Consider the following 25,640-nt stretch of genomic DNA (forward strand, 5'->3'; position numbering starts at 1 on the left):
CCTTGGCCCCTGAACCAATCACCCAACACCCCGGCCAGAAGCTTCTGGAAAAGGAGGCAGGGGTGCCGAGTGACGGGCAGGTAGCCAGAGGAGGGGACATTACAGGTAACTAGGGGAACAGAGGAGGGGTACAATGACTGACAAATACCCGAACACTGGACTAGACCATAAACTTGAACCAGAGGGGGAAACCAAACAGGCAAGTGCAAACCACAACATAAAAGGACTTTTTAATTGGTTAAATGATGATATTTCAAGAATGTTTGAAGATTAGAACTACTGTCAGAAATTATCCGTTGCACTGCTAAAGCAGAATATTCAACTAATAATATATATTCTGCAGCTCAGTGCAAAAACTATTGCATGAGCAGTTAGGGCTTGGTCACTGGGGAGTTGTAGTTACCTCACAGATGTTTTTATTCTGTATCAGGCCAAGATAAAATGAGTTGCTGCACAGGGTTAAGCATTCCAGGCAGAGCTACACAGTGCAGTTTAAATGGTACTAAAATAGTTTTTTCAGCATGGTGAGAACATCTAGGGGCAGACTATTACAAGCATGAAAGGCTAAACAGAATGATGCTATTAACATTTCATTGTGTGTCCTGAAGTTGTTTTGTCTATACTGCTAGTTAAGCTTTTCTAAGTAATGGTTCAGAAGTCTTAGTACTGAACCTCAGTAAAGGACTATTTTCCATCAGACTGTAGACTGTGTAGCTCACTGTAGATAACTTGTATAAACCAAACTGGGCACAGAAAATCTGATCCTTTATTTGAGGGTGAGCAGTTCATACTTTTGAAAGGGCACTCAAAATCAGCATATACTGCTCAGCAGCCTAGGCCAGTGATGTAAGTCAGTGTGGATGAAGAAAAGGCCATGATGTCATCTACATGAATTTTAGTAAATCCTTTCCCACATCTTCCTCCTGAAAAAAAAATACCCGCCCATGGCCCAGATGGGTGTACTTTTCACTCAGGGGAAGCCTGGATGGTCAAGAGTTAAATACTGAAAGACCAAGTCCAGAGAGTGGTGGTGGATGAAGTTAAGTCCAGTTGGTACTGTCATAAATGGTATTCCCCAGGGCTCAGTATCAGAGCCAGTCCTGTTTGATATTTGTATTGATGATCTGGTCACGGGGATCAAGTGTACCCTGAGTCAGTTTGTAGACGCCACTAACTTGAACAGGAGTGTTCATCTGCTGGAAGGTAGGAGGGCTCTGTAGGGGCATCTGGGCAGGCTGATTGGTTGGTCGAGGCCAGTGGTGTGAAGTTCAACAAGACCTAAGTCCTGCTCTTGGGTCACAACAACCCCAGGCAGTGCCACAAGCTAGGGAAGAGTGACTGAAAAAGGACCTGGGGGTGGGTGCTGGTGAGAGCAGCTGAACAGGAGCCAGGCTGTGCCCAGGTGGCCAAGAAGGCCAATGGCATCCTGGCCTGGATCAGCAATGCTGTGGCCAGCAGGGCCAGGGCAGGGATTGTCCCCCTGTGCTGGGCACTGCTGAGGCCACACCTCCAGTGCTGTGTCCAGCTCTGGGCCCTCACTGCAGGAAAGGCACTGAGGGGCTGGAGAGAGTGCAGAGAAGGGCAACAGAGCTGGGGAAATGATGGTATTTACTGAGGGAGCTGGGAGTGTTCAGCTTGGAGAAAAGGAAGCTCAGAGCACGCATCATTGTATCCAAGTAATTACTTGGAAGGAGGACATAGGTGGGATTGGTCTCTTCTCTTAAGCAGCAGTTGATAGGAGAAGAGGAAATGGGTCGGATATTAGGAAAAATTTCTTCACAGGAAATGGTGTAAAACATTGGAACAGGCTGCCTCGGGATGTGGTTGAGTCGCCATTCCTGGAGATGTATAAAAGATGTGTAGATGTGGCACTTCAGAACATAGTTTAGTGATGGGCTTAGCTGTGCTGAGTTAACAATTGAATTCAATTATCTTACAGGCCTTTGCAGTGATTTCTGTGACTCTAATAACTATTGTGATATCTGTGTAAAGAATCTTAGCAGCTTCCTTTTGGCTGTGTAGAGGTATGATTTAGTGTCTGTTTTAAATCTTTACTGATAGATAATTCAGGAGTAACAGTGTATTAATAGGATTCTCAGAATATGAACCTTTTCCGCAAAAAAGTTGTGAAAACACTCCAGTCCATTTTTTCTAGAAGACTGTGTTATTAGCAAACATCACACAGTGTTTTCAGGATTGAGTCATAGTTTGTTCACCATCCAAATCCCAATTTTGGCTAGGATTAAAAATTAGTGAAATTGTATAATCTTTGTTTGATTAAAGAACCCTAGACTTTACTGTAATAAACAGTGATAATACTGCAGCTCAAAGTAAAATATACAAACAAGTGAAAAATAGTCTGGAATGAAACTTCTTCAAAACTCAGTCTGATAGTCTACCATGCTATGAAACAAAGGACATAGCAAATCACACTTTAACATGCATTTTAAAGTATAATCATTGCTTTCCCAAGAACTGAGAGTATATAATACATTACTCTGAAAACCAAAGCAATAATGTGTCATAAAATTATGTGTGAGACAGTGTGACATTGCATTGAAGACTGTGTGTAGGAGCTGTTTTTGCAACTCAGTGAAGAGAAACACTTGGCAAAGTATGTATTTATTAAGGACAGTCTTACTAGATTTTCTTTTATTGAAACTACTATTTCAGCCAAGAATTCTGCAAGCATTACCACTATGTTAAACAATAAGGATATACTGGATGTTCTGTGTTTTGGTTTTTAAAATCCTGTTAACCCATTGTGGGTTAATTCCTTAAGGGTGAGTTGAAGCTGTTCCTAAATTACCTTAATGGAATAAAAGAATTTACAATAATCTTTCATTTAATCCATTCTAGCTGTAGTATTTATTCAAGTGGCTACCATAAAGGATTCAATTTAGGACAGTGTTGCTCTGTAGATGAGGAATCTAACTGTCAAGTTTTTCTGTACTTTATATGTATAGCTCTGATAAGGACTTGTCATATTCAAAGCATACACAGGATGAGGATGGTAATTTCTTTGGGGGTTTAGACTTACTCATTTCCTCCCCCTAGCCTCAAATTTCCTCCTTTGGCTTGTCTTCCTTTTCTTTTTTTTTTTTCTCTAAATTAGATTAGCAGCTTGCTTCAGAATAGTAGAAAATTATTAAAAAATAATAAAGCTGTTATGTAAAATTAGGCTAATAAAGATTTTTTTCCATCCTTTACTTTGCAAATATGTTTTGAGAAACAGTTTCTAGTTTTGCACAGAGGGGCTTTGCATATGAAGCCTGTGATATGGAGAAGTACTTTCTTCAATCATGGTTGTGTCAAGTAAGCAGGTGATCAGCTTATTTGAACTGTGTTGTACTTGAGATTCAAATTTTAAAAAGTGTTTTGTTTGCCTTTGGTCATCTCAGTTCTGCGTTTAACTGCTCTGATGTTTGAAAGATGATAGAGGATGATTAAGATATAAAACTACATTCTAGAATTATTTCAAACTTCCAATTATTTCAATAAAAGTGAACTATTCAAAAGGGAAGACCATTAGGAAGTGAAAATGCACATCTACATTAATAAAACGGTCTAATTTAAGAGTGGACTTGCATAGGGTTAAATGTTGAAAAGCCTTTACTCTGCAGTCACTGATAGTTTATGTGTGAAACTGCATTTTGCTCCAAAACATAATAGATTAAAAAGTTGTTTTTCTATTTCTCTGTTATACCATGTCCACTCTCCTCTCATCCAATGAAGATTAAGAAATACTACTTTGGGGAGGAAAAAACCTTGTTTAACTTAAAAAAGCAGATTAAGTGAAGTGTAATATTTGAAGGGTTTAATGACTCTGGAGATGCTGATAACTTTTCTTGCTTCGCGTACACCGTTCTGGTCTGCCAGAGTACATATTTGTTTCTAAACATTATTTTTTTGTTTGTTTCTAATTGAAATAATTAAACATATTCTTCTTTATATCTATGGTTGGTAGTTGCATTTGGGCTTAATTACAGTAGAAGCTCAGGTGTAGTTACCAGTTTGTCTAGTTACGTACATACTTTAAATACTGCTTATTTATTATATTTTGCTGTTTGGCAATTAAATACCTTCTTAGTTGGAATATCCTAACTCAGTTCAGTCTGTATTACTTGCTACAACTTGTTTTTGTAAGCAGCTGTAGTTCAATGAGGCTTGCAGTGGTTTAGAAAGCCCAATTGTGTGATAAAGTGCTTTCTGTAAGAATGTCTGTGGGCAACAAGTTACTCCCTGTGATAAAGAAGCTCTCTGTAACTCTGACAGTCCACGTAGGAATTGCCATCACCTTTATCTGTCTTCTAACAGCAATAAATATTGCTATATTACTAAAATTCAGTTGAAGATACTTCTGGTGTTCAGTTTAGAAAACTACATTTTGCAGGTAGCTCAGAACCATGTATATAAAGTGACAGGATCGTTGTATCCATGAGAGCAATTTCCTTCTCATCCCTATGTAGGTTTATTTTGGGTTTAGGCTGGGGTAAAGGAATTGTATTTCCTTGGTCTGAGAGTCTTTTCTTTTGGTACACAGTAGTGCTCTCTCTGCTGGCTGTTGGAAGGAGGAGTGTTTGCAATTGAGGTTACACAACCCTTCTGAGTGTCTGTTTTGTCTGGGCTTCCTTCATACAGCATTATTGTGCAAAAATTTCAAGGCTTCAATCTAGTGCACTTGGTCAAAGTATGTTTTTTTGAAAAGTATGTAGGGTTGTTTTTTTTCATTTCATTAAATAGTATTTAATTTTCTGTGAATGAATAATGCTTTCAAAGAGTTTGCTAAGATGGCTGCTCAGAACAAATTAAAGGAGCATCATTGTGTCCTGTTTAGTTTGGATTCCAAAGGGTTATTCAACATCTAAACACCTGCTTGGCTTTGGAAGTCTAAATATGCAAACCATGTTTCTAATCTGCTAGAAAGAATAAAAGTCATTGATACAACCAAGTAATCAACAGGAGTAAGAAATAACTTCATTTTTTAGAGCTGTTTTGTTCAATAGTTTTTGTTTTTAAAGGAGGGTATGTCCATGTTCTCATAAAACAGTTCCATTATCTAAAAAACCCAAGTTAGTATCCCATGTTATGTTATTACTGTAGATGACATGAATTCTTCTTGTGTTGCCAGGAATAGTGATTAAATTCCCTGTACATTGCTAGTTTTTCTGTGCATTCAAGTGGGTCTTTCTGCATTTCTGTAGTACTAAGTTGTAGAATTAAACCACAAATCCCAGCCTAAGAAAGGCTAGAAAACCACAAATCCTAAGTTTCTTTTATAGACATGAAAGCTGGTTCTAGTCAGGAAGGCCTAGCTGAACCATTTTATCAAGTCAGAAGGGAAAAGCTTTCCTTGTCTGGAAAGCCTGGTAGTTTCATGGGAATCCTTGAACATCTTGATCATGCTGCAAGAGAGCCTGGGGCTTCTTCAGTGCTTTCTGGCTGTACTCATATCATCAGTGATGGAATCAAATGTTTTTCAAATTCTTGATGGCATGTTTGTGAGATATCTTTGAAGTACTTTCATGTGTCTTTTCTCAAACTGGCAAATTAACCTGTATTACGTGGAGACATGGACCATGGAGAGAGCATCTGATGTTCAGAACCAGAGTTTTAGTATGCCATTTAGTTCTTCTTATGCTGTGAAACATGCACCGTAGGGCAATTGCTTAGTCTCTTATATATATTTTTGGCATACTCAGTTCTACTCACTCTAAGCTTAAAACAAAAGTAAGTCTTTGCTGATGGGAAAATAACTTTTATCCTATTACCTGTTAGCCTGAAAACTTGGTTAACAGATGATAAGAAACTGAGCTACAAGGAATTTCTACAAAATACTGGTCAGACATACCAAAGACAGTATTTTTTAAAAGATATTTCAGATAGTTCTGAAAAATTATGACTGGTAGTAATTCAGATTAAAATTTCTGCAGAAGTTGTTAATTTTACTTATCAGTTCATTTTCTTGATGCGCACATTAATTCATGTATGAAAATAAGTAACTGTTTTCCTATGTAGGCAAACATAATCCGTATATATCATGTATTTGAAGTTCTTACTGAGTATCATATTAACCAGGCAGAAGCTATTTTAAGATAAATATTGTAGCTTGCAGTAGTATTTTATTTTTTATTCTTCTGGTTTGTATTTTTTCTTAGGACCATATTTTTGTTGTTTTGTTCTTGACTCTATTTGAAAGCATTTTTGTGTCAACTCATTCTGCATCTGTTGAGTCAGAAGTTGAATATCTTCTCTCTAATGTCTGGTTCCTATACAAATTCTTAATTTTTTATCACCATTTAGTAAACACAATTGGACATTGCACTCTCCTTTGATTTTTTCCCCCCACAGTAATGCAAAAGTGAAAGTAAACTTTAGTGTTTCAAGTTAATTTTCTTTGATGATGGATTTCTTTCTATTTTATTAGAAGTATAAGACTATGATTTCTGTCCTGTAAGTGAAGGCCAAGCATATAAAGGCCAAAGCACTAATTACATGAATGGATTTCTAGAAGTAACTAGCTAAAACCAGTTGCGAAGTAATACTAATATATTCTAGTTACAAATCAGCTTTTTTAGAGAGGGATTTTTGAAACCATCAATTTTAACTAGCTATATAGATAAATGTAAAAAAACCCATTTTGTCCAATGGAATTAAGGTGTATTTTATTGATAACATTGAAACAGTTGAAGCTCCATTAACTCTTTCCATCCCCACCAGGAAGTAATGGCTGTGCTACTGTTAGAAAAGAACCTTCTAAAACACAGTTAAGGTTTGAAAGCTATATGCACTAATTAACAAAATGCAGAGAACATTTAAGCTGTTAATAGCCGCAACATCCCTGATGCATAGACCTTCAATATGCTAACACTGCATAACAGTTCTCTATTGTGCATCTCTTTAATGAGGGTAACTGTGTCACTTCTTTTCTTGCTTCACTACCTGCTGTGTATGGAAATTATGTACACTATTTAGCACTTCCTTTCAACTTCTAAAGTGCATGCATATTACACAGAAGCATTACATCCTGCATTAGGGTAAGGGGCAGCTTTTAACAGGTCTGATTTCCTTGTAGTTTCTGAAGTGCAACTTTTCTTCTTCTAAAAAGCATGCACTAACAGGGATTTTGCTCTAAATTTGCATTTCTTGATTGGGGATTTGCTTCTGTTTTTGTCTCTTATGTCTCACACCACTTGTAACTATATGGGCAAAGATCTGTTACAGAAATCATTTTCTCTATAAAGGAGATGTGAAGAATAGAGAACAATTAAGGCAGGCATTGGTTGAATTTCTTGATACTCTTCTTAGTAGCAGACCATAAATAGTGTGTCAGAACTGTCAAGCTAAACTTTAAAAACTACATTTTGCCCTTTTTTTACCCTCACCTTTAATGAGTACCTTTATCTTAATAAACAGAATCCTGAATTGTTTGCTAATTTTTAAACCTTAAAGTTAAATGCTGCTCCATAGCTACCATTCAGTAGGGAATTAATTAATTGGTAGTTGTGAGGTGAAAGGAAAAGAACACTAGAAAATGCACAATAATGAGATTTAAATTTTAGTATTCTTTGCTCTAGCTTCCAGCCTTAGGACATAGTTAGTTACTTAAAACTGAATTCACAGTTAGTGTTTCATACACTGTAGTGACAATCTTTCTTATGATTTCATCATAAAAAATCTTACCAGAGTTAGAAGTTCCTAAGATGTTGCTGCACATCCAAATGGGTGCTCAGTAGCTCAGACCTTAGAATATTTGCTGTCCAGGTTAGATTAGGAATTGATCAAGGTGTTCCTGCCTCACAGCAGCAATTCCACTGCCTGTGTGTAAGTAATTTCCTAATTCCTTGAAGGCTCTGAGTCTTTTGCTCCCTTGGGTATTTTGCAGCTTCAGTGGATAAGGGAGCTTTGGGAAAGAGCCACATATTTAACATCAACTGAAGCCCTTTCTGAAAGCTGAAGATTATGGAACAAGTGGTACCTAAATTTGGCAACTCTACTCAAGCCTTATTTGGAAATTTTCTTAATTGGTACTTCAGAGGAAGCATTGTAAGGTTTTCAGATGGGCATAAAGTAGATAATAATTTTTAATTTTTTATTATTCCTGAAAAACAGTAACCTTAAAAAATTAATTTAAGTCACATGCTTATGGTTTATTTTGTAAATACACTTAACTTTTAGTGAAAGTTAAAATATTTTATTAAAATGGCGTCGGAAACACACAAAAAATACAGAAATTATTTCCAGTGCACAAGGGTAGCCTGAATTTTGGCTTTCACCTCAGACATGAAGACCTCATCTTGAACTACTGGTTAAGGCTCTTGGTGTCCATGATCAAAATTGCATTTTATAGACTATAAATCATCGTTAATGAAAAATTCACCAAGATATTATTGAAATACTGTGTTTAGCTTTGCAAGACAATCTGCATTACTGTGACTTATGCTAGGATTGTATTATAAATACTTCAAACCGAATAAATTATGTTTGAAAAACATGCCATCACTGAATTACAAGTAAACTACAATATGTTATTTATTTAATATTATATAAAAAATTGAACTAACTGGGGGAATAGGTGCAAAATTCTTTATCCTAGGTATTGTCTATCTGCTAGTACTTCTGTCTGCTTTCTTTCAAAGCTTCTCCTGCCTGTTCTCTTGTTTTCCACTGAGTAATACTGTCTGTAAGAGCAGTTGCTTATGGTAGTACAGCAGGGAAGTGTTACCATAATGTAAATTATTCTAAGATAAATCAGATTGTTTCAATTGTTTGGTTACTCTAAATGCAGGTAAACTAAGACTGCCTCTTCTTTGATTTGAAAGTCTGTCATCTAAAAATGTGGCTGTAGTCTTATTCTTCACTAATTGATTTTCTTGCATTTTCTTGTGAATTTATAGTAGAGTGCTTGAAATCCATGTGCTGTAGAAAACTATATTTTTAAAAGGCCTCAGAAAAAAACCTAGCCTTTGCTTGCACAGACTTTTCTGTGTGTGCAAGCAAAAGATTTGCTTACATATGGTTTAGATGAGTTCTAGAAAATATACTTTCTCTAAATATTGTTGGGTGAGAAAAAAAGTAATTTGCAAGATCTTCTGTAATTCAGACTTTTTTCCATCTTTTTCAAGATAATCATGCTGTTTGTCATTCTTTCAGTTTGAAGAACATCACATCTACACTGAATTCTCTTATAAGTACTAGTAGCAACATCTATTTTTATGAAATATGCTCTTTGCCCCTGAGTGCCCCTGCTTTCCTCTATTTAATAGCGATTTTCTTAATAGAGATATAAAGAGGAACCAAAGTGTAAACCCAGCTATTTGATTTCCTTTATGTTTAACATCTTTTTATTTACCCTGACAATATCTACACAGCTAAGACATACTGTTACAGGAAAAAATACGGTATTAATAAAAAATACATTTTTGTTTCTTGCAATTGTTTCTTGGCAGAAAAAATGATACTGAACAAGAAATAGCCTGTCTGTGCTGAAAGTGGGACTTAGGTGTTTCAACGGTTTCATTTTTAAGTTTGTAAAATGTTGTTTACTTGTCTATCAGAATGCAGACTAAATGGTTGGTATTTTTTGCAAGTGTGTCAAGAAAAATGCCTCTCTGTTTTGAGTCTCGTGAGTGTACTGAGAAGTGCAAATCATGGATTTTTGTTTTTCTTTTCAGTGTTTTAGTTTAAACTAACAAAAGGACAACTCAGCAGCTTTTCCTATAATTTACCAGTAATCACTTTTATAAATACCAATTTTCTATGACTTTTGGAGGAGATGTGACTAGAAAATTTGGGGATGCATTGCTAGCTTCAAGTGAAGTGTTTTAAAGACGTGAAAGAAGGGCAGGTGAGAAGGATGTTTTCTAGTTATTATTGTGAAGTCATGTTCTAGTCTTTATTCCCATTTGCTCTTTCCTACTGTTTTTCTCAAATTACAGATTCGAAGAGATGCTGGTTTAATGGTGTTTGAAATGTGTTATGTCATTTTATTTGAAGTATCTCATACCAGGAAGTATAGAATAATATTAAGCATGTAAAATATTGGGGAAGTGTAGTCAGCCATTGGAGCAGGGCAACAGGGAAGTTCTCAAGGAGTTTTTGCAACTGCAGTGGATGCTCAGACATCATGGTTGCTATAGTATTGCCTCAGCTGTGAAGTACAAACTAATGAATAGAAATGCTGAAGCTACCAGTGCTTGTTTTGGATGCTGACACTTCCTTTGCATAATGGCAGTCAGCAATCTAAAAAGTATTATAGTGGACTTAGCTTGATTCCAGTAATGTGACGGTTTCTGCTTCTGTTAGACTTACTTTTCTGCATTTTGAGTTTCTCTTTAGTTTTTTACAAAACTGCTTGTGAAAAGAAATTTTCTTTAAATGGAAACCTTCATGAAATCTTTATTATTATCAAATTCTGTTTCCTGCTTACAGTGTTTTGTTTTCTTTTTAAAAACACAGTTCTTTAAGTGCTTTTTTCAGCCTCTTTATTAATCATTCTGCAGGCTGGCTAGATGGGAGAATATGTTATGAGTAATACCATGTTGTTCATCATTTACTGTGATAATGCAGAATGATTCTGAAGTCTGGAAGAAAACTGGATCCTGTGTGATACAAGGTTTCCTAAGGGCAAATATGCTTTTTCCCCTTGTTTTGTTTGTAGCTGTTAGATAAATGTTGTCTGACCATGTTTAGTTCATTCTGCTCCATTTTTCCATTTGCAGTTTACATAGCAGAATCTATTCTTTTGCCTTTCCTTCAAAAATATTGTCTTATATGTAGAAACATAAATGTTCTGATCCTGACGTACAGTTAAGCAGCTGAGCACATTAAATAAAAAACTTCTTTCACAGCAGCTACTCTGTGGGTATTATGCAAGACGTTCTGTGCTTTGATATAATAACTTCTAAATAAAGTGAATTGCAACATGGATTTATAGCAAAACTTTACGTAGTTAGTCTGGTAAGACATGTTGGTGGTGGGGAAGAGAGCAAGCTGTTGTAAACTCTTATAGAGTACAGAAAACTTATACTTTCCATTCTAACAAGTGTAAAACTATTGAGGTTAAGTAGGTGGGGCAACCGGAAGTAATTGCTAAGGCCAGTGGCATTTTTGTGGTTTAATAAAGGCAGAAGCTAATTATTCAGTTTTTATTTAAGTGAAATGATGCCAAAAAGGAGGTTCCTGTGGAGCAGCTGCACTCCTTCAGTGTTACCCTAATTTACCACAGACACAACTGTCACAAATAGAACTTTTAAACTTGATATATAGCCACGAAAGTAAGGAGCCCTTTGTCTGGAATGCATGCAGAAGAACTGCTTTATACAAATCAACCGGCAGATGACGGACAATGATGAAAATTTGATTCTTTGAAGTCATAATGGTCATTGAAATGTGTGAAATTCTGGTATTGAAAAGAGAGCGGCTAGCAAGACTCTAAATCCTGGGTGGTTGCTGGAAGCTTGCTGGGAGGTTTTTCTGTGTTTTGACATCAACTTCCCATTGCTTGTTCCCTGTTTCCTTTATTAAAAAAAAAAAAAAAGAAAAAAAAGGGGGAGTGCTAAACTGTAGGTAGTTAATAGTAGTTATGTACAGTTTCTGTCTTCATGGTGAAGGAAATGCCATAGAAGAAACATAACACCTTTATGTACACCTGACCCATCTATTCAAAAGCATTTGTTTTCAGAGCTACTTTTAATCATTTTGTCTCTCTCCTTTAATTAGAGAGTTCTATTTCTTGTCCCCTTTGGAATTTCTGCTATTAGTGGAGTTTTTAAAAGGAAATTCTCGTTTCCTTTAAAAGTCATCTTCATGCTGAATAGTGCTTTCATTGACACCGCCTCTATGAATCAATTTTTCTTATTGCTGCGTAGCAGATTTTGTCTGTTACTATCCTTTCCAGAACAGCTTTAGCAGGCTTTCCTCCATGACAAACATTCTTAAGTAATCTGAGTTGTAATAAAGAAAAACCTCTGTTTTTAAGAAATTTTATATGATTTCCACTGTTTTAAAATAAAGGGGGTTGTCTCTTTGAGCTTATTCCAAAAAGAGACAAAATGCCTCAAAATTAGTATTAAAATTTTCTTGAGTTACCAAAAAAAAAAAAAAATCAGAATATACTATTCAAATGACATATATATTAAGAAAAACAGAATGTCAGAATGCACCTTTTAGGTGGCAGCCAGTTTTAAAAATCTGAAACAGGGTTATTAATTTTTAGTAAATCTATACAGTTCAATTCTCAAGTCTTTTTTACTGTCATCTAATATCTTTAAGATTTTGAATGCTGAACACCTCACTAGTATCTTAAATTGCTAATACAGCAAAATTAAGGAACACTTGAAAAAAAAAGATACTAATGTGAAACCAGCTGTCAAAAATATCTTTGTTTTGGAAAGTTGGTTCGCAGGTAGTTTCAATGAGAACTTAAACTCAGAACAAAGCACTGAAGACCCAGCTAAGAGTTCAACCCAATGCAGCATAGTTCTTTTCAAGTATTATATTGTTTTAATGGCATCTTGGAGCGGGAGCTTTAGCCCATTGAAATGTCGCTTAAAGGACAGGTTCTTCTGTCACTAGCTGGAGCTGTGTGGATGAAATGATCACAATAGAGTGTTGTAATGCATTTTAAAACTGTGAGAAATCAGTTTGTCTAGACTAAGAGTGCGCCTACAGGGAATAGGAATCTTAGAGCTTCTGTGCTCTTTAGGTGTCAAGTATGTGATAGATGCCAAGCCTTTTTATTCCATATCTTTGGCAACAGCTCAGCTATGCTACAGTACCTTACATGTCTACAGCAAGCAAAAATCAGTGATTTTATGTCAGGACAACTTGAGCTTCAGCAACCAGAAACTCATTGTCCTAACAACTGTCTGTTCAATTGCCAGCTTTTAAAATGGGGAAGATATCAATAAATGATTGCTAGAAGGCATGGAAACTCTAGCTATAATGAGTGTAAGTATGGAGAGTTAGCAACACCATGTAGATATTTCAATTTTGGAAAGCAGGCAGGTTTTAATTTTCAGTTTGAAAAGATACTATGGGATTAATCCTATATTATGAGTGAAATAACCTTGATTTAGAGCCAACTGAGTGCCCAAAAAATGCGGCTTGAAGGGTATGTCTTAGGTTTTCATTTTACTTTCATCCAGATAAACAAGTCTAGGCATTTCTTTACTATGGTAATCTCACAAATATAGCATTTGCTGATTTTAACCCTCTTTTTAGATTGTGTTCTGTATGCACTGTATAACATTTTTATGATTTTCTTGAGTTAAGTCTTCAAGAGAGAAAATAGTATATGTCCATGATGTTATATAATGTAGTATCTTTTTTTTAGTAGTTCCAGATTATTCTGGAAGAATTCAAAAACATCTAAAACTGAAGCATAAAATTCATAATGGACTTAAGAATTGCTGAGAGTAATAATGGTAAAAAAATATAATAATTTTGGGCTATTTTGGATTTTACATGTCTGAAAGTATTTGATTATAACAACTCCATCATTTTTGCACATGCCATATTGTTAAAGAGCAGTAAAAGAAATTTTTTTGTGAATATTACTACATTTTCTCATGTTTGTTAAATACAGAAATAAAGGCTAATATTTCAACCTATTTGTATAAATAAGCAAGATGAAACATTGAATCCTCACCAAACTTTACTGCAGGTGAAAACTCTTTTTTGTTAAACAAAGCACTTTGCCAATTCAAATCAGAAAAATTTAAGCAAGTTCCTTCCTAAACTGCAGTTTAAGATTCAGCTGTGAGAAGTGCCAGTCTGTCAGAAGGTATTTTTACATAGGTGTTGCAACATTCCAGTAGCTGGTACTGATCTTTCATATCACTGCTAGAATCATATTAAAATGACTTGGTCCTAATGAAGGCATTTATAATGGAATTGTTAAGATACTTTGACAGTTTTTTGTGGTAGTTTGGGTAGAAATGTCTGAAGTTGGAAAGCTGTGTGGATGCTTGTCGGTTGCCCCTGCTGTCCTAATTGTAAATGCAAGTCAAGTGCTTTAAACTTCCTTCCTTTTATAGTTTTAAGGGACTGATCTCCCAAATTTTGTAAAATAAAATTGGAAATGAGAATTGCTGCTTTTCAAAGGATGATCTGGTGACTGCATCAGGAAGTTTCAAGTTTGCCACAAAGGAAAATCCCATAAAGTTAGTAGATACATTTATGTAAAACGACAGTGTTCTATTTAGGGTTCTCATTTCGTTCAAGTCATGGCAATACTGTGAAGATAAGTTCAATATGCCCAAAGTTTTGCTGCAGTTTTCTGGAATTTGACCAGTTTACTACTTGTTCCTGGAGGGAGGGGAGGGGAGAACGGAGACTGAGGAGCTCCCACTGGCCTTTTAAGTATGTAAGGAACAGGAGTAGTTTAACCTCCTTGGAGATGGATTTGATGTTTGATTTCAGTCTTTACTAGGGTGAACTGACAGGTTAATTTTGCATAATTACTGTTTAGTTTTTAGCAAAAATGTTCACTTTAATTATATCAGATGTTGCTGAGGGTAATTTTTCACAGCAATTCTTGTGAGGTTTCTCCCTATCTTATGCTTTGTTAAAGTCAGTTAATATTTTTAGGCTGGTTTGAAGGATTTATCTTTGTTACCTTTATTTTGAAGGCTTATCCCTCTAGTAGAGGAGGGCATCCTACTATTCATTATATACAATGTTACAAATCTTTTTTTTTTCTTTGAAGGTTGGAATCTCCTTAACCATTTTGTTCTTCACAAATATACTGAAGAAAGTTACCAGCATCAAATATCCCTCTGTTGATCTTGAACGTCAGCAGAAGAGCTGACTGTTAAATGCTGAGTCATAAATTGAAACATTACAAGGGGTCAACTTTATTTAATAACTTATGGCTAGAGAGATAAGAGCTGACTTCTAGCACCTTCTCTGCAGTCTCAAACAATCAGTAGCATATTGTGCAAAAGATACTACCTTCTGCCTCTTCCTTCATGAAGAGGATAGCTTCTTGAGTCACCATAGGTGTTGCTGTCTCTGAACAATATACGGAGTTAAGCCCAAGGGAACGTGCTTATGCTGTAGTGCATACTTGGCTGGCAAATATTTTGGTGAATAGTCCTGTTCATATTTTGGAATTTGTCAGTGTTTCAGTCAGCACTCTAATATTTTCCTGAAGGAAGAAAGCGTTTGCACTTTTCCACATTTGCTTTAGCTGGTGCAAGTTGAAGCAGTCCTGACTTGGCAGCTGTGGACGGAGAAGGATGGGGGAAATGTCCCTCCTCTGGCTGTAACTGTTTTGTAGATGGGAGATGAGCAAGTTCAGGTAGCTGGTCCAAGCAAAATCTAACTCAGCCAGGGGAAGCAGAATAATAGCAGCCCTAACATGTATCACCTTCAGTTGTGTTCTGCTGAAACTATAATTTATTTTTCTAAGTTATTTTCAGCTTTGTAACTTTAAATATAAAGCATGAACTTATGTAAAAAGCATAAGCAGTATTATCTTACAAGTTTCTGATGAACCCTTTTTTAAAAAGTCACATTATGTTTTTTTTAGGATATCACTACTTTAACTGGTGTTCCAGATGAGCACATCAAAACCAGAAAAGTTCACATTTTTGTTCCAGCACGTAATGCAATGCAGTCAGGAGCTAACAATACAAAAAAATGGAAGATGGAATTTGATAACAGGGAGCGCTGGGAGAACCCTTTAATGGGCTGGGCATCTACGTGAGTACTTACTGAATTTGAAAATACTTTTCTTCTCTCACTACTTATTAAATTTGAAATATCAAATGTTTCTACCTGTAAATCTGATTGTATTATAACAATACTTACAGTAAGTGTTTGGGTTTGTTTGTTGTATGATTTATGACCCATTAAGTTTAAAAACAGATTTTTAAAGCTCATAACATCACCTGGAAGAGTTCAAAAAAGATATTAACAACCACACATTTCAGTGATTACATTGTGATAATGTTACTGTGTGGCAGCATCAGGACCAGAAGGTCATTCGTTCCGTAAAGTAGTTAATCATTCTTAGCTCTCAGTTGCATCTTTTAAACAAGAACAACAATATTTCCAGATTTTTTTACCCTGAGGATCTAAAATGAGGAGTCATAACTAATAAAAAATACACAAGAAGCCCAGCTATTTAAAATATTATTCTGTTTGTTACAGTATTGTCAGTATTAGCATTAAAATCTTCAAATACACAAAAAATCCAGAAGGGTCTTAGCTAAATATACTGTATTTTGGAAATGTAATTACAACTTGTATGCATCTAATTCTTAATTTTTTTTCTTCATATGAATAAAGTACCTACATTTCACAGTGGGGTTAGAATTCCTGTTGACTCGGAGAACTATATCAGCAATTCCTCTGACAATATTGTAATTTTGATTTGGAGCTGTCTCAGAGGCATATTCAGAATAGTTAATGATTAGACATAAACTAAAATCAACCACTAGAGATTATTTTTCAAACTTCAGAAAGAGTAGGATGTGTACTGAGAATATCTGGCTGCTACCATATTAGCACTTATCATCAAATATCACAAAATTTTATGAAAAAAACTGTAAAACCTTAAACATGAAATAATTTCAGGAAGCATTTTTTAAGATGTATTAACATTCCAAATCCAGTCACAAAAATTATTTTTTTTATATATAACATAAATGTATCCAGAAATTTAGTTCAAAGTAACTCTGAAATTAAGTCTTCCTGTTGCATTGATTTATCCTAAAAATTTGAGAAGGCTCTACGTATGTTTTTATTTTGGGGTAGGGAAAGGAATTTCTCATGGGTAAGCAGGCTCCAGGTAAGATAAAAAAAAAGTGCTCCATTGAGAATCAATGCTAGTAGGCTAAAGGTTTTGTAAATTAGTTTGTATCCATTCATTTTTAAGGCATGCTTGTAAAAACTGTTAGTGTACTAACTCTAGTAACTCTAGTGTTACCATTCGACACCCAAAAATACCTAAGAAGAGTTTCTTCCCTTGAGATTTAATTTCTGCAAAGAACTCCTCATAGACAGTTTTCCATTTACTTCTGAATAATGTAATGGGATTAGTGGGTAAGAGCTCTCTAGGATCTACGTGTTAAAGCCCTTTCTTCACTGAACTCAATATACTTGTGTATTTTCTACTTAAAGACCTGTAGGTCTTTCCTATATTTCTGTCATTTTGCAGTCTTATTTGGGGCTGGAGTTTTTTTGCACTTGTTGTTTCTTGGCTATTTCAGCTTTTTTAAAGTGAAAATTATGCAGTTACAGATCTAAGTAAAATGGACCCATGGCATGTTTTTTTTTTTTTGTAATTGGGAGATTTCATTATGAGAATGTCTAAATACATTTCTTTGGTACACCTTTTAATATAAAACTGTAAATGAAAAAATGTGGGAAGTGTGAAGTTTTCGTTGTATGAGATCTCATAGGAGAACAAAACATGGAATCCTAATTTTCAGTGATTGATAGAACAAATGGGGGTAGGCATGGGAAATTCTGCAACACTGGTACTGCTGACACTATCAGGATGACATGCTGGACATCTTGAAATCCAGTTTTCTCACACAGATAGCTCATTTATGGAAATAAATCAGAAATCTGTTTAGATTGAATGAAAGATGATTACACATTAAACAGAACTAATAATTTCTGCACAATTCTCATTTCCCAACTGCCTCTGTCCTGGAAGGCTTTTGCTGTATTTGCAGTTCTGAACAGGCACTGGTCCCTCACCACACTTCAGACCTAAAGCTTCTTTGTTCCTTTTTAGCAGTGTTGAAAAGATTTTTCCAGCCCCAATTATGGAAGAGAATAACAATAAGCAGAAGTTGTCACAATATTGCAGTGTACTGGGGCCACTTAGTTCTCCACTGGTCATGTCATCAACTAATTCTTAGTTTTCTTAATTCACTTAGATGCTGCTATAAGAGAAATCTTTAAATATCTTTAAGAGAACCTATCCACAGTGGCTTGCAAAAGTGTAATTTCTGTCTTTATCCTAGGTTTGTTTGTTTGTTCGTTTGTTGTGTGGTTTTTGTTTATTTGTTTCTGATTTTTTTATTGGGGAATATATTGGATATATAGTGAATTCCATTTTTCCATGTGTACATCAGATAAAATTACACTGTTGTCTTTGCTGGAAGCGAGATTCCCCCTTTTCCCCTCCCCCTTCTCCAGTCACAGGCTTTGCCCTTTATTGTAGAGAGTTCAGTGTATCTTCAGTCTTTTCTCTTCATTTATCCTTCTAGCTTCAAAGAGAGAACAGTTGAGAGGCAGCTCCTTCAATAGTTTGTTGCAATTTGGTCTTGTCTTTCCAGTTGTCTCCCAGGCTCATAGGCAGTGTGAGCCTATGTGCTGTGTTGTCACAGGGAAGTTTTATCTGTCTTTGTGTTGCTACAACCAGTATCTAATTTCTTTAAGAGTTAGAACTCTTCTTTTTTTTTTTTCCCCATTCTTTGTCGTTGTTTGTAAATTGAGCTTTTATAGCAGCAAATAAGGCAATTTTGTGTTTTTACTGAGAATTTAATTTGTTTCAAAAACCTTTATGGTACTTCATTCATGCAATTGAGGAATAGCTGGTCATCTAAAACTAACCACTATGTAATTATTTAGCTAGCAGTTTGCATTTTGGAGCTTCATTTTCAGTTGTGGTCTGTGATCTGCTTGCTGTGTAGAAATGACTTGTGGGGGTCATGTGACCTCTGCTAAAGCAGTACTCTCAATATTTTTTTAATATACTTTTCACTTTCTGGTTTATTCCTTCTCTACTCACTTTAGTATTCTGTTCTTTTCTGTCCAAGGTTATTCTTCGCCTAGCAATTCTACAGACACTTGGTCTCCTTGAAATATTCAGAATTACCTTAGACCTCCTGATCTTACAAAAAAAAAGGGATTTTGCAGATTTAAACTAAAGAGTCTCGCAGACCACTTACTATAACCTCAGCAAGTGATTAGACATGTGTGTCTAACAACCCAATTAATATTTGCAAGTAGCTGTGAGGGAAGTCTAATGCACTGAAAGAGTAAAACAATACTTTGCCAAAAGTAAGTGTTGACCCTGAAGATAGTTTTTAGAAGTCTGTTGAATAGTTTTATGAGTTGGCATACTACTGTGAGCTGTGTAATACAGTATTTGATTTAACATTTGAGATTCAGATACAATTTTTTTCTATTTCCAATATGCCTAAAAATTGTCATCTGTTTACTTACAGAGCTGATCCCTTATCCAACATGGTTCTTACTTTCTCTACTAAAGAAGATGCCATTGCTTTTGCTGAAAAAAATGGTATGTATTGTATGTATGGGCTATGAGAGGTTCATCCTTCCATAGGCAATCTTGATCTCAAAGTATTAACAACAGAAGAAGTACATGATAAAGTACCTTCCCTCTGTTCTGCAGAGTTGGTAGACTAGTGTTCTACACGGGGAGGAGGAAAATGAGAAGGGAGGATATTTCCAGGGGTGCTGAAAGCATTGAATTTAGACTTTCCACTGTCTAGAAAGATGTTTCAGCCATTATTATTATTAAAATATAATATTAATGTTAAAATTCTTTTGCAACTGTCTCTGTTTTGAATGAGAACTGAATCAGACCTTGCTCAAGTCTTGGAGGAAAGTTAATACTTCAGGTGTATCCCAGGCTTGGTGTTCCAGCTGCATGGTGGTGTGATCTTTGCCTGAAGGTTTAACATGAGCATCTCAGTTCTTACTAAGGAAAACTGTCAGAGGTCCTGTGAATGCTTGATAATCAAAAAACCAAAATTAAATGACTACCAAGTAAGCATGTTGGACTTCATTTTTGGCTATATTTTAGCATAGATTTATTGTAAAAGAAACCCAAGAGGATCATCAAATCCAACTCACTGCTCCTCACATGACTACCTAAAAGGAAACCGTATTACTAAAAGCGTCACCCAGATGCTGAGCTCTGAGAAACTTAGTGTTCTGGTCACTTCCCTGGGAAGCCTGTTCCCATGACCACACTCTCTCTGTGAATAAGGTTTTCCTATTGTTGAGTCTGGCCTTGCCCAGAAGCAGTTTCATTCTATTCTTCGTGTCCTGTCACTGGTCACCAGAGGGGAGATCAGCACATCCCCTCGCTGCTCCCCATGAGGAACCTGTAAATTTAGGATGTTACGCCTAACTCTGCTCAGCATTAGAGTCTAAACACAGACGCTTGGTGATTATTCTTATTTGTGAATAAGACAGTAGAAAAGCCAGTATAATTACTTAATAATTTTTAAGGCAATGTTATATCACAGGGAATGTATCTGTAAACTTAGTTAGGCTTGTATTTCCTGACAGAATGATGGTACCACAAACAGTACCCATATTCTCAGCTTTTTGAATATTCAGCAGTCCTTTTTTCTGTTAGCATGAATTTTTTGCTGCTCTCTTTTCTTTTTCTTCTTTTCTTCTTTTAAATCAACTCCATTTTCCTTAAAAAGTTAAGCTTGATGCTTAGTCCCTGTGGATGTGAAGGTGATTAATTACATTGAGATAAAGCCAGGAATAATGCACATGAAGTGTAAGGTTCTTCAGAAGTCTTCCCTGTTGTGTGCAGCTTTCAACTATATTTAGTCTGGGGTAAATAGTAAAGTTCCTTGGTCAGACCAAATTATGCAAAGTTATTAGAGGTTGATATTATGCATTACAAACATGGTAAGTCCATTAGCCTGTACATCTAAGAAACTAAACCATTTAAAGTTCAATTTACTTGCACATTTTAATAGTAAAAGGTAGAATATAATTTGTCTGTTCCTCTTTAAATGGAAAATTTTTGGCTTAGTAGTACTAATTTTATTGAAAAATAGGTTCTATTATCTATGTATTAAGAAGTGGATAGGATCACATTTGCATTGGATTACCTATGCAATTTTATTAGTGTATTTTACTGTTTTATGAACAAATGAAATTTGGGAGAATTTGGCACCTATGCTTCTGTATTGTTCATATTATTTCTTGAACAATTCAGCATATAGGAAAAAAAAATTAATGTAATGACCTGCTTATATCATCTCTTTATAGATGTTACGTTTTGTCTTTTCAAAATGCAGACTAAGTAAAATGCATTTGTTCAGTGTAGAAAGTTTATGCCTTCCCCGAGTTAGAAATTACTCCATTGTGCATGAAACCAATGAAACTAAGGCTATGACTTGGTATTAATATTAGTAGTTCAATATTCACTTAGCTTGCACTCTTAATTTTACCATAATTAAGATGCACTGTACTTTTCTGTAGATACTGGCTTGCCTAACTTTTAATTTCATTTTTTATTTATGTGTATGATATGTGCATAGTATTTTCTGTAGTCATAGCTTCAATATCATGTGTAGCTAGAAATACAGATTTTACATTATTTAGTTCTGCTTTTTAAGAGACATTAGAAATTTAGGCACACATTTACACTGGAAGTTAGCTTCATAACCAAGATAGTATTGAGACATAGCTAAGTCTAGGAACACAAATAACTACCTCTCCCTGTTGCTCCTGTGTGAACCACACAAATATTCCATGAAAAAATTCCTTAAGAACCTGGAATGTAATTTCTGAAAATTCTAGGTATTACAGGTTATTTTGGTACAGTTAGTAAACTTAAGAGTTCTTTCTCACCTAACAACTTAAGGAGATTTCTTTCTGCCTGCCCCATCTGATGTGTTTTCTAATGTTGGAGTAGCAGCACTGGATACAGTAGCAGGAGACATTGCTGTCCAAAATTACAGCTGAGGATGGTCTGAGTTCTAGGCAAGGAGGTAACATTTGGAAGAAATGAAAAATTCTGACTGTTGACCTAATTTTTTTGCCCTGTCTGAATCACTGAAGCAATTGTTTAAAAACGCACAGCTTAAGTAACAAGGCTGGAGAGTTTTTCTACTCCACAGTAACCTTTAGTCAGGTGGTGAGGGTGTTCTTCCGGAGAAGGTGAAATCTGCTTTCTGTCTACTTGGCTTATATGGCAGGGCTCTGGACAAGAGTCACTTCCCCCAGCATTCTGGTGTTTTTATAAAAGTGACCTCTGCTCTCTGTTGTGAGCACCTCAAAATGCTGGTCTGAAAGAGTCTGTTCCAAAGTGTGGAATCTAATCACGAATGGTGGCTTCTTGCAGTCATTAGTTAGATGTAACTGACTTTATGCATTTTGGCTATCTGTGGCAGTGCAAGTCATTGTGCTGGCAGTTGCAAATCTCTTTTAGAGGCACTCGGCCCCTCTCCATCTGGTGTATAAAAAGATGAAGCAATACCTTGGGGCTGTAGATTCCATTCCAGCAGCCAAGTGTCTCAATGTTAGGTGTTACAATGTTGAATGTTGCAACACTGAAGCCCGTCTCTGGATCTAGTTCTGGCTGTTTACTCAAGCTTATATTTTTTAATCAGAACAGGAGGCAAAAGCCAGTGTTTTCACAGATGGAAAGAATATGTTTTTAAAGTCCCTGTTCAGTGTTTCTTACAGAGAATAGTTAACTTGGAAATTAACACTGGTTGAGACTGATAGATATGAAGAAAATGTTTGTGTGACGTTTGTGAATACGCAAAATTGATGCAGCGACGTGACAACTTGTGTATCTTACAGAATATTTTGATGTGTAGCTGTATCTTGACTGTTTACTGCGAGCACCTTAAGTATAAAAATTCAGATAATATGTTAAGAAATTTAAGACTTGCAAGTTTTAGTTTTAAAACCAAGTAAAGTACTGTCTTATGAGTATCACTTAAAACTGCATATTTAACCACTTCTGGCTTCAACAGAAGTATCTCAACTTTGAGTGAAATATTGCAGCTAAAGAGACCAAACTTCGGAATACTGAGTGCTGCCCTGGCAACTTTCCAGGCACCTGGAGACTGCAATCAATTTGCATTTTGATTTACATAAACACTAATGTCTCCACCTCCTCTTTTCTGACATTTTTAAGCATTTCTCTTGCTTAACTATCACATAATTTACTTGTCTTCTATCACTTCATTCCCTTTTCTTTTTACTCCTAATTTTTTATGTTCTTATAAAAAATGTTAAGTATTAAAGTCCTTTAAAATGTTAAGTATTAAACTCCTTTCTAATGTTGAACTTTTTTCTTTGCTTTTTAGTTTTTTTGGTCCTCTGTCCCACCCTTCTTTTTTATCAGCTTTCCAAGGTCTCCATTGTCTCTTAGCCTTTGAGAATGAGCTTTTGTATGTTATTTTATGGCATATGTTTTCTTACCTTTTTCTTTTCCTGTGCCAACATGCACAGAGCCTTAGTGCTCCTGTGTGCTGTGGAATTGTGGAGCCCATGAACTTACAGGACAGTCAATCTTCCCTATTGAGCTTTTCATTGATGACTGTCAGATTTTTTTGCATGGAGGTCTGTAGTATGGTCAAGTCTTGCCATCTCACAGAATGGTCATTTGCCACATTTATGGCATTTTATTATTCTCTGTTGCCAACGAGAAAGGAACAGATTAGTGGGTGCCTACCTTGAAAAAAAACATATTAAAGTTAAAGCCTTTAAGTTGGATCTGCTATATATTGTATGCTGAGGATATAATTCTTGTTCTTTCTTGTCTCACCCTGCCATTACCCCATAACCTCTAGGCTGGAGTTATGATGTTGAAGAGAAGAAGATGCCAAAACCTAAATCCAAGTCTTATGGTGCAAATTTTTCTTGGAACAAAAGAACAAGAGTGTCTACAAAATAGGTTGGCATTGGGTGTGTGACTGTGAATAAAGACAGCTGTGCTGTATTTATAGTCCATGTATAATACATCTCTTAATCTCCTAATAAATTTGACCTTTAAACTGCAGATGCATCTTGTGATGTCTATTTAAAATGGTTTTCATGTCTCCAATTGAACCTGTTACAAACTTCCCTATAAATAGAGGAGATTTGAAGTGTTCATACTTCTAAAAACTTGCTGTACATTCCTATCAAAAGGAATGTTTGAAATCAGCTGCAACTTTAGAGGTTATGATTGATCTTTGATGGTAATTTTATATCGACTATCCTGTTTAAACTTCTGAAGTTTAATAAGTTCAGTAAGCTTTGCAGAGACAAAGTCTTTCAATAAAAGCTGTGTTTTTTTCTTTCTATACAAGACAGTGTTGGCAGTTGAAGAGCAAAGGGTGGGTATAACTCAAGACTCTTCTGTATAGATGTGTATTATATAACTCCTTTCTGCTGAAATTAATACTGTCATTATTCCAAAAGCATTCATGACTGGAATAGAAACCACTGGGTTTTGTTTTGCTTATGGAGCAGGTTTAGTCTGAAAGATTAAGATTGTAGTTGTTTTTCTGTGATGTTCTTGAGAAGTGAAACTAAGCCAGTTAAACATTCACAAATGAAGTCAGAATACTTGAGTGCCTCACACAGTATCAGCATATACTAATTACATAATTACAGTTCTGGGTATTTTATTGCTGGTTACATGTTTATCTGAATTGAGGTTTCCTGTTGCTTAACAGGAGATGTGGGTGATAGCATCTCAGCCTTTACAGCAAGTATATATTGTACGCTCAATTTGTCTTAAATGGTATTCAATTATTAGTTTTAAAAATGCATAATGTTATATTTGAAATCTTTGTTTATATGTATTTGGCTGTTGCTTTATTTGCTTTAACTTAACAAGTTATGGCATTGGCACATGATCAGTAAAACGTTTTACAAATAGGGGGGTTGTACACCTTTTTGCTATGCAGCTGAAAGTTTTATCCCAGCTGTCACAAAAGATGCAGTTGAAACAGCTCTCTCCACATAGACCTAAGTAATGGTGTGAGTGCTGTGTTAGATTTTAATGAAAAGAAGGCATAAAACTATCTTGTATTGCCTAGGTTTTATTATTATATTGTGTATTCCTTTTTCAGTTTTAACCAGCTCCCTATGTGCTGCCTAGCATTTGTGTAAGGCATTGGTTCTGACCCAGTTTCAGCACAATCAACCAGTTGGAGGAAGTTGCTATTTTCCTATCACAGACAAAAACTGTTATTCCAATTCATCTTCTATTGAATTTTGAATGCTGCATTTTGCAGTGGAGCCTGAAGTTCTCCAGGAATGCTAAAGTGCACCAAACTGGAATCTTAGCAGCCAGAATCTACTGCATCTGTTTGTATTCCAGCTCAGCTTATTATGCTTATCTTACAAAGAAGACAGTAAAAGCAAAAGCCATTCATTGGAGTGTTTTTCTTCTGTTTTTTTCAAGTAAAGAGCAGCAAGTTCTTAATTTAATGATCTTCAAGCTTTATCAGATTATCAAAGTGAGAAATCCACACAGCTTGGTTTTTGAAATTACATGGTCTGTGGAATTGACTGATAAGTGTTAGATACCTAACATTATCTTTGGACACCTAATTAATGAAATTGCTGTCTGTTAATTTATACTTCTCATAACTAAAACCAGTTTCACATAAAGCACAGTTTCTTATTTCTTTGTTTCTCCTGGAAAGATAGTGTAAATACTTAAAAGGAGAATTTGATAGATCCCCTTTTAAGGAAGAAATTTTTTGTTTCTTTGTTTATGATTGTGTATAATTCGTGCCACCTTGAAGTCTTTAAGTTGTGTTTGAGCTCTGATCTTCTTTTCCTTTGATCATTTTCCTAGGACTTGGATATTTTGATCTTATTGCATAGTTTAAGAATGACAGTGGTGACAGTGGGAATAGAATTGATTGTAGTCACTTCAGTCTTCA

At 35.6% G+C, this 25,640-nt stretch overlaps 1 protein-coding gene across 1 annotated transcript in view; it reads left to right on the forward strand.

Annotated features, from left to right (window-relative positions):
* The window catches only part of NDUFS4 (NADH:ubiquinone oxidoreductase subunit S4), a 48,407-nt gene extending 24,649 nt beyond the window's left edge, over window positions 1-23,758 (forward strand). Inside the window, exons 3-5 of the mRNA XM_036403569.2 lie at window positions 15,536-15,708; window positions 19,194-19,267; window positions 23,550-23,758. Of these exons, the coding sequence (XP_036259462.1) occupies window positions 15,536-15,708; window positions 19,194-19,267; window positions 23,550-23,653 (351 nt within the window). The 3' untranslated portion in view covers window positions 23,654-23,758. The remainder of the gene's footprint in view (window positions 1-15,535; window positions 15,709-19,193; window positions 19,268-23,549) is intronic.
* Window positions 23,759-25,640: the final 1,882 nt, after the last annotated feature.

Source organism: Molothrus ater, chromosome Z (assembly GCF_012460135.2).
Source record: "Molothrus ater isolate BHLD 08-10-18 breed brown headed cowbird chromosome Z, BPBGC_Mater_1.1, whole genome shotgun sequence".
Taxonomy (NCBI): Eukaryota; Metazoa; Chordata; class Aves; order Passeriformes; family Icteridae; genus Molothrus; species Molothrus ater.